A 14,483-nucleotide genomic window follows, 5' to 3' on the forward strand; every position below is an offset into this window, starting at 1 on the left:
GAGTTCACTCATGGACAACGAGTAGTGACCTCCAAATGAAGGTCTTCCCACACTGACTGCATTCGTGCGGTTTCTCCCCCGAGTGTGTTCTCATGTGTACGATGAGGTAGAACCTGCTGCTAAAGGCTTTTCCGCATTCACTGCACCCAAAAGGTTTTTCTCCTGCATGAGTTCGCTGATGTGAAATGAGCTGGTCTTTCCTATTAAAGGCGTTCCCACATCCATTGCATTCACAGGGATTCTCTCCTGTGTGCGTTCTCTGATGCACAGTGAGTTGTGAATTGAAACGGAAGGATTTCCCACACTCACTGCATCCGTGTGGTTTCTCTCCCATGTGCATTCTCTTAGGTATGATGAGGCAGGACTTGCTCCTGAGGGCCTTTCCACATTCGCTGCATCATATGGTTTCTCCCGTGTGACTTCTCTGATGGACGATGAGCTGAGACTTCAACTAAAGGCTTTCCACACTGACTGCATCCATAGGGCTTTACTCCAGTGTGAGCTCCCTGATGCACGATGAGCTGCGACTTGAATGTAAAGGCATTTCCACACGGAATGCAACCATATCGTTTCTCCCCGTATGAGTTCTTTGGTGTACACTAAGGTTTGACTTGGTGTTAAAGGCCTTCTGACATTCACTACACCCATCCGGTTCCCTCCTGTATGAGTTCTCTGATGTACAGCAAGCTGTGATTTCAAACCAAAAGTTATCCCACAGGCACTACATTCATAAGGCCTTTCCCCTGCATGAGTTCTCTGATGTGAGATGAGCTGGTATTTACGTCTGAACGCACTCCCACATTCGTGGCATTCATAGGGGTTCTCTCCTGTGTGAATCCTCCGATGTGTAACAAGTTGTGAATTAAAACCAAAGACTTTCCCACAATCACTGCATTCGTGAAGCTTCTCTCCCGTTTGAGTCTTCTATGTACAACGAGGTATGACTTGCTCCTGAAGGCTTTGCTGCACTCGCTGCACACATAGGGTGTGTCCCCGGTGTGACTTCTCTGATGTATAACAAGCTGTGACTTCACACTGAATGCTTTTCCACACTGAAGACACGCATAGGGCTTTACTCCTGTATGAACACCCTGGTGTACAATAAGCTGTGACTTGAACATAAAGGCTTTTCCACACTCACCACAACTATATGGTTTCTCCCTTGTATGGGTTCTTTGATGTACCATAAGGTTTGACTTTGTACTGAAGGCCTTCCAACACTCACAACACTCATATGGTTTTTCTCCTGAATGAATTATTTGATGTATAATAAGCTGTGATTTCAAATCAAAAGCTTTTCCACATTCATCACACCCACAGGACTTCTGTCCCAGGTGAGTTCTCTGGTGTGAAAGGAGCTGATCTCGCCTGCTGCAGACTTTCCCACACTCACAGCAGTCACAGGGATTCTCCTGCCTGTGAGCTTGCTGACGCACCGGAAGGCGTGACTTGCTGCCGAATGCTTTCTTGCAATAACTGCAGTCCAAGAGCTTTTCTCCCCTAAACATGTGTTGGCATGTAAGTTGTGACTTCTTATTGACAGTTCTCCCAGATCCATTACTTTCACAGTATTTTATTCCAATAAAAGTCTGCTCGTGTTTAGAATGGGAGAATGATTCTCCATGTACAGGAAACCCATTAGCATTCTTCCCATCATAATTAGCAGTGAAATCTATATTATCTTTCAAACTTTTTATTAAGCCCACTTTTGTGAGGATTTTGTCTTGAATAAATGTAATCTGTACTAGAACATAGTTTTCCAAATGCAGTACATTCAAGGCTTTTTGCCACACTTCTCAGTTTGTCCTGATTTTCCAAATGTTCATCAATTTCCCAGGCTTCGTCTAGAAATGAACATAATTCCATGTTATAAATCATAATGTGATACTAGCACAACTTAAATATTAACTTAAATTGAATGTCATGAGGTTTTTCAGATAGTTTCAGATATTAGATCTGAACGTTAAAAAAAAAAGTGTGAATGTATCCAAACTACTGGAAACTGGAGAAAACAAAGAAAAACAAAAACCAAACAGGTGGGGCTGGTGCTGTGGCATATCCATCTGTGGCACCAGATTCCCATATGGGTGCCAGCTCATGTCCTGGCTGCTCTTCTGATCCAGCTCTCTGCTAATGTGCCTGGGAAATCAGTGGAAGATGGCCCAAGTGCTTAGGGCCCTGCACCCACGTGGAAGACCTGGAAGAAGCTCCTGGCTCCTGGCTTCAGATCTGTGCAGCTCCGCCCATTGCGGCCATCTGGGGAGTGAACCATCGGATGCAAGATCTCTCTCTCTCTCTATCTCTCTGCCTCTCCTCTCTCTGTGTAACTCAGACTTTCAAATAAATAAATAAATAAACTTTTAAAAAATAAATAAATAGCACAGCTCTGGCCGTTGCAGCCAATTTGGGAGTGAACCATTGGATGGAAGACCTCTCTCTCTTTTCTCTCTTTTTCTCCTCTCTCTGTGTAACTCTGACTTTCAAATAAATACATAAATCTTTAAAAATCAATCAATAAAAATAAATAAATAAAACTAGCAAGACTAGGAAAGGGTACTGCATTGTAAAGGAGAACCAAGTGTATGAAGAAGAACTGAGAAGAGTAGAACGAGCATGAGAAAGGTGACAAGGCAGTGGAGACAGTGCAGTAGGAAAGAAGATTCCAGTTTCTGAAAACGAGGCCAGACAGTGCCCATGCAGGGAAGATTCTGGTGTACCAATCAAACCTAGGACCAAAAAAGGCAGATAAGAAATGGGTGTGGCTATCAATTCCACTAGAAGAAAAAGAGCTTAAATTTTCAAGATGGAAGTTGCTATGGCTTGATTGTGTTCCCTTCAAAATTCACATTGAAGGCCGGCGCTGCGGCTCACTAGGCTAATCCTCCGCCTGCGGTGCCAGCACACAGGGTTCTAGTCCCGGTCAGGGTGCCGGATTCTGTCCCGGTTGCCCCTCTTCCAGGCCAGCTCTCTGCTGTGGCCAGGGAGTGCAGTGGAGGATGGCCCAAGTGCTTGGGCCCTGCACCCCATGGGAGACCAGGAGGAAGCACCTGGCTCCTGGCTTCAGATCAGCGCGGTGCGCCGGCAGCAGCGCGCTGGCCGCAGCGGCCATTGGAGAGTGAACCAACAGTAAGGGAAGACCTTTCTCTCTGTCTCTCTCTCTCATTGCCATTCTGCCTGTCAAAAAAATAAAAATAAAAAATTCACATTGAAGTATAATCCCCATTGTGGAAGTATTAAAAGTCCTTGTGAAAAGAATTAAGTCATAAGGTACCTGTCCTCATGGAGTGGTGCCTTATAAAAGGGCTGGAACAACTAGTTTAGGTCCTTTTTGCCATTCTTTCTTTTCCCTACCGAGAAATCAGCCATTAAGGTGCCATCTTGGAAGCAGAGGGCAGTCTCTCATCAGACACCAAACTTGCCTGATAATGAACCTCTCGGCCTCCAAAACCAAGAGAAATATATTTCTGTTCTTCACAAATTACCCACATTGCAGAAGCTCAAATGAACTAAAGTCTTTTGGGGCCAGCACTGTTGTACAACAGGTGAAGCTGCTGCTTCAGATGCCTATATCCCATAAAGGAGTGCTGGTTCAAGTCCCAGCTACTCCACTTCCCCTCCAGTTCCCTGCTAATGTGTCTGGAAAGCAGCAGGCCATGGCTCAAGTCCTTGAGTTCCTGCCACCCTGTGGGAAACCAGATGGAGTTCTGGCTCCTGACTTCAGTCTTGCCCAGCCCTGGCTGTTGTGGCCATTTGAGAAGCAAACCAGCAGATGAAAGACCTTTGTCTGTCCTTCTCTCTCTCACTCTGCTTTTCAAATAGATACATAATTTAAAAAAAGAAAAAAAAAGTCTTGAGAAAAAAAAAGTTGGCTTATTTGAAGGGGAGAGACAGAAACCCCAAATGGCCACAACAGCTGGAGCTGGTCCAGGCTGAAGGATCCCAGAGCTCCATGCATTGTCTTCCATGTGGGTGGCAGAGGCTCACATACCTGGGCCATCCTCTGCTGCTTTCCCAGGCACATTAGCAGAGAGCTGGATTGAAAGTGGAGCAGTGGGGACACAAACTGGCGCTCTAACATGGGAGACAGGCATTGCAGGAGGCAGCTTAGCTTGCAGCACCACAATGCCGGCCTCTTTAACAAATAAAAAGCTTCGGGCAGCCGTCATTGTGGCACAGCAGGTTAAGCCACAGTCTGTAATGCCAGCATCCACATGGGTGCTGGTTCAAATCCTGGCTGCTCTGCTGCCAATCTAGCTCCCAGCTGATGCACTTGAGAAAGTAGCAGAATGTGGCCCAAGCTCCTGGGCCCTGCACCTACGCAGAAGGAAAGTCCTGGGCTCTTGGTTTCAGCCTGGCGCAGCTCTGGACGTGATGGCCATTTGGGGTGTGAACCACCAATGGAAGATCTCCCTCTCTCTCTCTAAGCCCGCCTTTCAAACAAATTAATTAATTTAAAATTTTTTAAAAAAGTAACTAAAGTTTCTGAAAAGTTACCCCATGTGGAGTGGATGGTTACCTTAGTGGTTTACATGCCTACACAGGAATACCTGAGTTCAATTCCAGCTCCAACTCCTGATTCTAGTTTCCTGCCAATGCAGACCCTGGGAAGCAGCAGTGATGGGCTCAAGTAACTGAGTTCCTGTCCCACGTGGGAGGCTCAGTGTCGCTCCCCCTCTTCGTGGAGGAACGACACTAAGCCCTGCCTAGGCTTCATATCCGAGTCACGGCACCATTATGTCGCTCCCCCTCTTCATGGAGGAACGACACAGGACCCTGCGCTGTTCTTTTGTCTGCTCGGCCCTCCCCGGGTTTGCTGCTGGTTCTTCCCGGGTTGGCTACTGTCCCTTCCACCTCCGTGGAAGGGCGGTTCCCCCTGCCACATTCCCCACTTCCGCGGGGGAGCGGCACACCGCCGGCCGGCTCTCTCGGGGGCTGCTCAGGTGTTCCTTCGGAGGTTCCCCTTAGATGTTCCTGGTGCATGCCGTCTCTCTCCTCCTTTATAGTCCTCTTCCACCAATCCCAACTCTGCTACCCACACGCCGAGTATGCTGCTCTCCTCCAATCAGGAGCAGGTCCCACAGTTTATTGGTTGAACTGGAGGCAGCTGTGTAGAAGCTGTTTCCCTTCTCAGCGCCATATTGTGGGAAAGCAGATGCATAGAATAAGTCTTAATTCCAGTAACTTAGTCTAGTCCGAGTTGCTCCCAGTTGCTCCCCACAGCTCAGACTGAGTTCCTTGCTCCTGGCTCTGGCTCCAGCCTAGCTCCAGCCCAGCCATTGCAGGCATTCAGGGAATGAACCAGCAGATGAGAATTCGGTCTGTTTGTTTGTCTTTAGATTTATTTATTTATTTGAAGTCAGTTACAGAGAGAGAGGTGGGGAAGAGATCTTCCATCGACTGGTTCACTCCCAAAATGGCTACAGTGGCCAGAGCTATACCACGCCAAAGCCAGGAGTCAGGAGCTTCATCCAGGTCTCCCACATGGGTACAGGGAGGGGCCCAAACACCACTACTCTTTCTGGATTGGAAGTGGAGCAGCCAGGACATGAATCGGCGCCCATACTGGATACCGGCATTGCAGGTAGTGGCTATGTCCTAGCGTCAGCCCTTGTCTGTTTCTCTGTCTCTCAAACATATACTTTTTTAACCCTTTTTTAAAAATTTGTTTTTTACAGATACAATATATGAAGAAAATGGTGAATATAAAAACAATGTAAATACAAAAACAATGATGAATATAAAAAAACAAAGCAATGTTTGGTGTAACAATTTAGTTGCCACTCAGATGCTGGCAGCTCACAGCTGGAGTGCCTGGCCTGAGTCTGGTTACACTGTCCTGCGAATGCACACCCTGAGGGGCAGCAGGTGATGGCCAAAGTACTTGGGCTTCTGCCACCCACGTGGGATTCCTGGCTCCTGGCATCATACTGGCCCAGCCCTAACTGTTACAGGGATCTGCAGAGTGATCCAATGGATAGAAGATCTTTTTCAGGATATCTCTATTTCAACAAAGACCCCTCGGACTCAGAAGGAAGACAAAGAGAAGCCAGGAGAGCACGAGGGAAATCATCACCACGTGGCACAGTGTGAGGCAGGTTCCTGGGGATCACACACGTGAGAGAGGGCAGGGGGTTCAGGCTGGGTCAAGGACATCACGAAACGGCACGAGAATGTGTTTAAGGGACAAAATGAAGACATGAACACACTTAGCACGGAAGACGTACAATCCCTAACAAATATCAAAAAGAAGGAAGGAAGTTGGGACTGTAGTTGTGGAATTTAAGTGGAAGGGATTTAACAGTACAATTTTAAGAAAAAGAAAGTCAATTAAGGTGAGAGAAAGAAGAAAAACTTGGTTAAATGAATAATGAAATGAGCTCACTGCCAAGAAAGTAAAAAGGAAACTGAGAGGAAAAGGGGAGGTGGTGAGATTCTAAATGAGATCAAGAAAGTGCAAAGAAGTCACACTGATTCTGAATTAGGGGAAAGACCTCAACGTCGCTAACCCTCACCTGGATGCCCGGACTTGGGATCTGGGCTGCATCATCCACAGGTCTTCTCCTCGTTCCAGCTGCAAGATGACATTGGCTATGGCATGTTGATAACCTAAAAAGAGAAAATCACAGACGACCAAGACTAAACTACTTGGGATTCAGGGACTCTGAGGACTGAGAAAGATCTAGCTTAGAGATAGCATGCTGAAGCTTCCCTTTTGTACTCTGGCATAGTAAAGACCAATCAACTGGAGTATTCTGATGTCAACAGAGGACTAAGAAATGTGTCCTGGGGCTGGTGTTGTGGCACAGTGGGTTAATCCCATATGAATGCCAGTTCAAGTCCTGTCTGCTCCACTTCCAATCCAGCTTCCTGCTAATGTGTCTGGAAAACTAGCAGATGATAGCCTAAGTATGTGGACCCAAATACATAAAAAAAACCCACACGAACCAGAAACTGTGGCCTTTAAATTTAAGCCCCAAATCCCAAAGTATTTTATGGAAGAACCCCAGCTTTCATAACGAAGGCCAAGGGTTGGGGGCATGGGGTGTAGCCTAAACATCATGCACACTCCTCCTCAGGGATGTGGCACTTACCTAGTGACACCAGGAGGCTATAGTTCTCCAGCATCACACTCCCTCACAGGTGCTTCTGAGCTGGGTCCAGCAACTTCTCCTCCTCCCAGGTAAAACCCACAAACACAGCCACAATGACAATGGTCCCTGAAATAAAATATTCTCATCCAATCTCAAGTTCTTTTACTGAGTTCATAGAAAACAATATGCTATCTAGGGTATTGATCATTTACATAAATAATCTTTAATAAGGAAAAACAAAGACTGTATTGAAAACATTCATAGCAGTCATCGCTTCTCTCTCTTTTTTTTTTAAGATTTATTTTATTTATTTGAAAGTCAGAGTTACACAGAGAGAAGGAAAGGCAGAGAGAGAAAGAGGTCTTCCATCCACTGGTCCACTCCCCAACTGGCTGCAATGGCCAGAGCTGTGCCAGTCCGAAGCCAGGAGCCAGGAGCTTCATAAGGTCTCCCACACAGGTACAGGGGCCCAAGGACTTGGGCCATCTTCTACTGCTTTCCCAGGCCATAGCAGAGAGCTGGATCTGAGGTGGAGTAGCTGGGACTTGAACCAGTGCCCATATGGGATGTCCACATTCCAGGTGGTGGCTTTACCAGCTATGTATGCCACAGCACAGGCCCCAGTCATCTCTTCTTTCAACATGGGAATTGGGATAGCCTCTCTGTAAAGTTCTGAGCTGGGGCAGGTGTTGTGGTGTAGTATGTTAAGCCACCATCATACTGGATGGTGGTTCGAGTCACAGTTGCTCTACTTCTGACCCAGCTCCCTGCTAATGCACCTAGGAAGGCAGCAGAGGATGGCTCAAGTACTTGGGCTCCTTGCCACCCATGTGGGAGATTCAGACAGAGTTCCAGGTTCCTGGCTTCAACCAGGCTCTGGCTATTGCAGTTATTTCGGGAGTAAATCAGTGGATGGAACATTCTTTCTCCTCTCTGTCACTCTGCATTTAAATAAATAAATCAATCTTTAAAAAAAATAAATAAATAAAGACGGTTTTAAGCTGACTTGGGACCATCTACACAGGAGTCCTGAACAGAGAACCTTCAGTGATAAAGGCAGGGCAGCTGGGGCCAGCATTGTGGTGCAGCGGGTAAAGCTGCCGCCTGCAATGCCAGGATCCCATCTGGGCGCTGGTTTGAGTCTCAGCTGCTCCACCTGCCATCCAGCTCTCTGCTAATGGCCTGGTAAAAGCAGCACAAGATGGTCAAGTGTCTGGGCCCCTGATCCCACATGGGAGACCTGGAAGAAGCTCCTGGCTTTGACACAGCCCCAGCCCTGGCCACTGTGACCATTTGGAAGATTCTCTCTCTCTTTCTGTAACTCTGACTTTCAAATAAACTAAATCTTTAAAAAAGGGGAAAAAAAACTAAAACAGAAAAGCAAGTCAGTCGTAGGCAAAGAAGGCCAGCTGATGACCCTGGACACACAGTACTGACCTTTAGGTACCAGGATTTTCAACTGGGTGTAGATGAGATATGGTCCTATCTTTAAGAAAACGTCAGCATTGTATAGACAAACAGAATTAAAGACATGGGAATCAAAGAAGCTAGGATAACAGAACAGAACACTGCCACAAAGGAGGAAGGAGTCCGTGCTACACTGGCAGCACCAAGCACAATCTGTGAGACGGCACTAGAGAAGCAACCAATGCAACAGAAGGCGCATTAAAACTTGGAGCACTGGCATGGGTGCTTGGGATAGCAGTGAGGATGGTGCTGGCCTGCCCACATTTCCTACTGGAGTGCCTGGGTGTGAGTCCCAGATCCAGCTTCCGAATGCAGGCCCTGGGAGACAGCAGTGACAGCTCAAGGAGCTGTGTCCCTGCCATGGGAGACCTGGATGGAGTTCCTGGCTCCTGGTTTTTGCCTAGCCTGGCCCCAGCTGTTGTGGGCTTTTGGTGAGTAAATCAGCAGATGGGAGATCTGTCTTTCTCTGCCTTTCAAATAAATAAAATACATAAAAAAAAAACTTGTAAAAGGGCACGTAATCGTTGACCATTTCTGACCACTGCCAGAGCTTTAGCATAAATAACAAGCATATGAAAAGATACTTATACAGTATAGCTACCATTTCCTGCTTAAGAACTATCTTTTAGATTTGTGTCTTTTTGTTAATGCTGTTGCCAGCAGAATGCAGAGAACCAACTGACCAGATATGAAGAAGCACACACACACCCTGCAGCTTTGGGACCTGAGTCCAGCTCCCTTCCACACTCCCTCCCACTCCGAGTAGCACATCTCCCGTTGGCTTCATCCCAAATACCCATTCACCTGGGCAGGGTGATAACATTCTTGTGTCTTGCTTTGATGCCTCTTTTTCTAAATTTAAGATGTTTTCCATTAAAGACAATCTTGACAGTAACTGACAAGTCTTTCTACACAGGTGTTAAGGGGAAGGGTTTATTTTTTGTTCAAGACATGTAGTGGGGGCAGCGCTGTGGCGTAGCAGGTAAAGCCACCGGCTGCAGTGCCGGCATCCCATATGGGCACCGGTTCAAGTCCTGGCTGCTCCACTTCCGATCCAGCTCTCTGCTATGGCCTGGGAAAGCAGTGGAAGATGGTCCAAGTCCTTGGGCCTCTGCACCCATGTGGGAGACCTGGAAGAAGCTCCTGGCTCCTGGCTTCGGATCAGCGCAGCTCTGGCCATTGTGGCCATCTGGGGATTGAACCAGTGGATGGAAGACCTCTCTCTCTCTCTGCCTCTCCTTCTCTCTCTGGGTAACTCTGACTTGCAAATAAATGAAATAAATCCTTATTAAAAAAAAAAAAAAAAAAAAAGACACGTAGGTTTCCTCCCTGCAAGAATTCTGTTGACAGGGGTAGGAATCTCCTGAGTGGTAACCTGAGTAGTACTATGAGTTGACACTTAACTGCTTTTAGATACTTTTTTATTCAGGCCATCTTTTATACTAGACCTTGAAAACTAGAGTTGAACGTAACAAAAAAGATAATTATTTTATATTTCATAGTTTTCATGGATCTTATCCGAAGGAGTATGTCAAAATCCATTAGTTTGTTATTGGAGTAGTTTCATCTCAGAATAGAATGTTGAATATTATTTTTTGACCATTTTTTTAAAAAAGGAAAGGCGCGCGTGCACGCGCATGCACAGAGAGAGAGAGAGAGAGAGGATGAGAGAGAATATCTTCCATCCATTGAAAGCCAGAGGTGGGCCAGGCTGAAACCAGGAACTCCATTCAGCTGTTCTACAGGGTGGCAGGGGCCCAAGTACGTGGGCCACCTTCTGGAGCATCAGCAGGGAGGCAGATCAGAAGCGGAGAAGCTGGAGTGGTAGCTTAACCTGCTACTCTACAATGCCAGCCCCTGCCTGAACTCCTGTTGAAATATATTTATGTGTCTTAAATTTCATCTTCTTATGGCCTCTCAAATGTATGTATCTTATATTACACACTCTAAAAATAAAACTGTCACCACAGATAAATCCTCATTAGTAACAATTCTGTCTAGGGTTAGGGTTAGGGTTAGAATTCTGTCTTTGACTCTTAAATGTAAAAACCAAGTCACTACTTGTCAAATTATTAAACCAAGAAAAGAAAAAAGAAAAAAATGGGAATAAACTCACAAGGAACTCACCCAGGACTTGTTGATTTTCAGCTGTTCTTGGGAAACAAACCACCATTCTAGGACTTGCTCTGTTGTGTGACTTTGCTGCCTCTCCCTGGGGACCCCAGGAAAGGGTTTCCGGCCAGAGGTCCCTCTGCCCAGGATGCACTCTTGACCTTGCAGTTTTCTGATCCGATCACACAAAGCACCTTGTTCCTGGAGAGGTGGGACCTGTGGACTCGAGAGCAAGCGTAATTTCACGCGTGCACATCCAGTCTCTGGCTGGTGAATCGCGCACAGGGAGCCTGAGCTGGGTGTTCTGTGGTGTGGCTGGTGCCACTGCAGGATAAAAGATGAAGCCTGGCAAATGAATGACAGTCCCACCCAAACTCTGCACAGGCCCCCGGGAACCCGGAAAATTCACCTGATGTTTAAACAAGCCCTGGCAGCCACTTCAATGAGATGATGCACACCAGTATGAAATTTGGAATGCAATGACATCTCAACTCTTGACATCCAGATATCTGGAACAATTCATTTCACTTCTGAGTCTGCTGTCTGTGGCCATCTGAGACCACCAGATACTGAGAAACAATCAGCAAACAGATCTTTCCAGAAACACAGATTCTCACTCTGAGGGAAAGCTGCTGGACATAGAAAGCAAACTGATCAGCACAAGAGAGAAGATGTAGGGGCAGCGAGAGGTAAGAGAGAGGGATACAGAGGAACAGAAAAGCAGAGGAAAATAGGAGAAAATCGCTATTAGAATGAGGGAGTGGAGCGAGAAGGCTTAGATAACAAGAACGAAGCATCCAGAGGAGTTCATCCCAGAGCTAATTTTCACAAAATAAAACATGCAAACATGAGGAAAACATTAGAAAACAAAGCTTGTTGGACTCCAGGAAACAGAGGCTCACAGGCAGAAAAAAGGCTTCCTGATGAGGCTGAACAGGCCGTGATTTCAGCCTTTCATGCTAACAACAGTGGCAGGAACCCCAACAGTGATGGCAGAGAAAGATATCCCAAGCTTGTCCCAGCCCCAAACAGAAAATTCTAAAACCATAAAAAGCCCCATGCAACAGTGCTAAGGGGGTAAAAACCAAATGAGGTTTTAATAAACAATACAAAATACCTGGCCACACATACACACACATACACAAACTGTAACCTAATATGTCAAAATGAACTAAAGAAATTAGAGAAACAAAACTTTGAAAGGACAAATATATGATAAATAAAAGAGACTACAAAGCAGACACCTATACAACTGGAGAATGTGAAATAAGAAATAACCAGAATTCAGAAATGAAGTAGAAAAAAAAATTCAGAAATGAAGATTGAATTAGCAGAAACATAGAAAAGGGCCACACAAGCTAGAGAACACAGGTAAAAAGTGGAGAAAGCCTAAGGAAAAAATTAAAAATTCAAGGGAAAGATAAAATAATGAATGAAATGGCACATGAAAAGGTTGTTCACAGAGGCATTTTTTATAACCCAGACACTTGCAACAAGAAAACTGGCTAAGTAAACCATGGTCCATCCACACAATGCCCTATCACACAGTCACTCAGAGAAAATGAGACCTGGGTAGGGTGGGAGGCAATGGCAGGTGAAAACCAGGAGAGCGTGATAGACAGAGAGCTGGCTTTGGGGGCTGGCTTTGGGGGCTGGCTGTTTGGCATAGTGAGTTTGATGCCACTTGGGACGTCCACATCCCGTATCAGAGTGTCTGAGTGCAAGTCCTGGCTCTGCTCCCAATTCCAGCTTCCTACCAATGCGTACCCTGTGCTCAAGGATTTGGGTCCCTGCACCAAGGCAGGAGATCTGAACGGAGTTCTTGGTAGCACCTGGCTTAGGCCTGCCCCAGCCCTGGCTATTGTGGACATCTGGGGAGTAGACAAGGAAACAGAAGATCTCTCTCTCTCTCTTTCAAATAAGTTAAATAAATTCTTTTTTTAAAAAGCTAACTTTGGTGTAAGACAAGGGGGGACAGCACATATGTATACATGTGTATATTTGACACATAAATGGAATCATACAATATTTAGTCTTTTGTGTCTATCTTCACTTTGCTTAGTGTTTTTTCTTATTATAGCCTGTATCAATAGTTCCCTCCTTTTTCAGCTGAAGAGTATTTCACTCTGTTCAAATGTTCACCAGTTAACAGACATTTAGATTATTCCCTAGAACACAGCAGCTGACCTCTCAGAGCCTTCTTTGTTCATACGGGGCAACTATACACCCCACGTGGACACAACAAGGTATTGACCTGGGCCTGCTTTGTCACTTTTACTTGGTCCTGAGTGCGGGAGCTGAAAAATGACCTTCACAGGTAACCCATCAGGCCCAGGAGAAATCCTCATTCCATATCCAGAGACAACAGGGAAATGGATGTAGAACCGGATTCAAGTCCTGGCTCTGCACTGAGCAGGAGCGCAACATGGACTCCGATTCGCCTCTCTGGGCCTCAGTATCCTGACCATCCAAGAATGATGATGATGCTCACTGCCAGGGCCTACTGTGAGGTTTCAAGGTGCTAACACCTAGTACAAATTTAGCCCAGAAATCAGAGATAAACACTGAGCACTAAGATTTGGTTAAAATGGAAAAAAAATCCCACACATATATGTAAACACTTAACGAAATAAACAATTCTAAAAAATGGCAACCATTAAGATGAAAAGCATACACTGGTTTTTAGAAAAGAGAACTCTATCTTCAAATATCCCCCGGCTCTCCAGTGCCTCTTTTTAAAAAAAAAAAAATTTTATTTATTTGAAATGCAGAATTACAGAGAGGCAGAGGCAGAGAGAGAAGCCTTTCATCCGCTGGTTCACTCCCAAATGGCCACAACGGCCGGAGCTGAGCCAGGCAAAAGCCAGGAGCCAGGAGCTTCAGCAGGTCTCCCATGTGGGTGCAGGGCCCAAGCACATGGGCCATCCTCCACTGCCTTCCCAGGAGCATTAGCAGGGAACTGGATGGAAGGTGGAGCAGCTGAAACTTGAGCTGACAGCCACATGGGATGCCAGCATTTCAGGCAGAAGGGTCTCTGAAAATCCTAAGTAGGTCACATTGCTGCTTTTTTTTTTTTTTTTTTTTTTTTTTTTAAGATTTATTTGAAAGTCAGAGTTACAGAGAGAAGGAGAGGCAGAGAGAGAGGTCTTCCATCCGTTGGTTCATTCCCTATTTGACCGCAATGGCCAGAGCTGAGCAGATCTGAAGCCAGGAGCTGGGAGCTTCCTCCAGGTCTCCCACGCGGGTGCAGGTCCCCAAGGACTTGGGCCATCCTCCACTGCCTTCCCAGAGCTGGATCAGAAGTGGAGCAGCCGAGACTCAAACCAGTGCCCAGATGGGATGCTGGCACTGCAGGCGGCGGCTTCACCCACTACACCACAGTGCCAGCCCCCAACTGCTCCCTTTCTTAATATCACCCTTCTTTTTCTTTAATTTTATTTATTTATTCAAAAGTCAGAGAGTTACACAGAGAGAAGAGGCAGAGAGAGAGAGAGAGAGAGAGAGAGAGAGAGGTCTTCCATCCGCTGGTTCACTCCCCAATTGGGCAACAGCCAGAGCTGCACTGATCCGAAGCCAGGAGCCAGGAGCTTCTCCTGGGTCTCCCACGTGGGAGCAGGGGCCCAAGCACTTGGGCCATCTTCTACTGCTTTCCCAGGCCACAGCAGAGAGCTGGATTGGAAGTGGAACAGCCGAGTGTTGAACTGGCAGCTATTTGGGATGCCGGCACTGCAGGCGGAGGATTAACCTACTGCACCACCGCGCTGGCCCCCTCAACCTAAATTTAATATCTCAGAATGTTGGGTGTCTTCACTT

General features: G+C 46.3%; 1 protein-coding gene across 1 annotated transcript in view; it reads right to left on the reverse strand.

Moving 5' to 3' along the window:
- Positions 1 to 1,677: 1,677 nt before the first annotated feature.
- The window catches only part of LOC100359089 (zinc finger protein 268), a 13,983-nt gene continuing 1,177 nt past the window's right edge, over positions 1,678 to 14,483 (reverse strand). The window contains 5 exon segments of the mRNA XM_089323539.1: positions 1,678 to 1,844; positions 6,513 to 6,606; positions 7,092 to 7,205; positions 7,208 to 7,217; positions 10,686 to 10,886. Coding sequence (XP_089179665.1) covers positions 1,826 to 1,844; positions 6,513 to 6,606; positions 7,092 to 7,205; positions 7,208 to 7,217; positions 10,686 to 10,886 — 438 coding nt within the window. The 3' untranslated portion in view covers positions 1,678 to 1,825.

Source organism: Oryctolagus cuniculus, chromosome 21 (genome assembly GCF_051225735.1).
Source record: "Oryctolagus cuniculus isolate XC-2025 breed Fujian yellow rabbit chromosome 21, ASM5122573v1, whole genome shotgun sequence".
NCBI classification, from domain to species: domain Eukaryota; kingdom Metazoa; phylum Chordata; class Mammalia; order Lagomorpha; family Leporidae; genus Oryctolagus; species Oryctolagus cuniculus.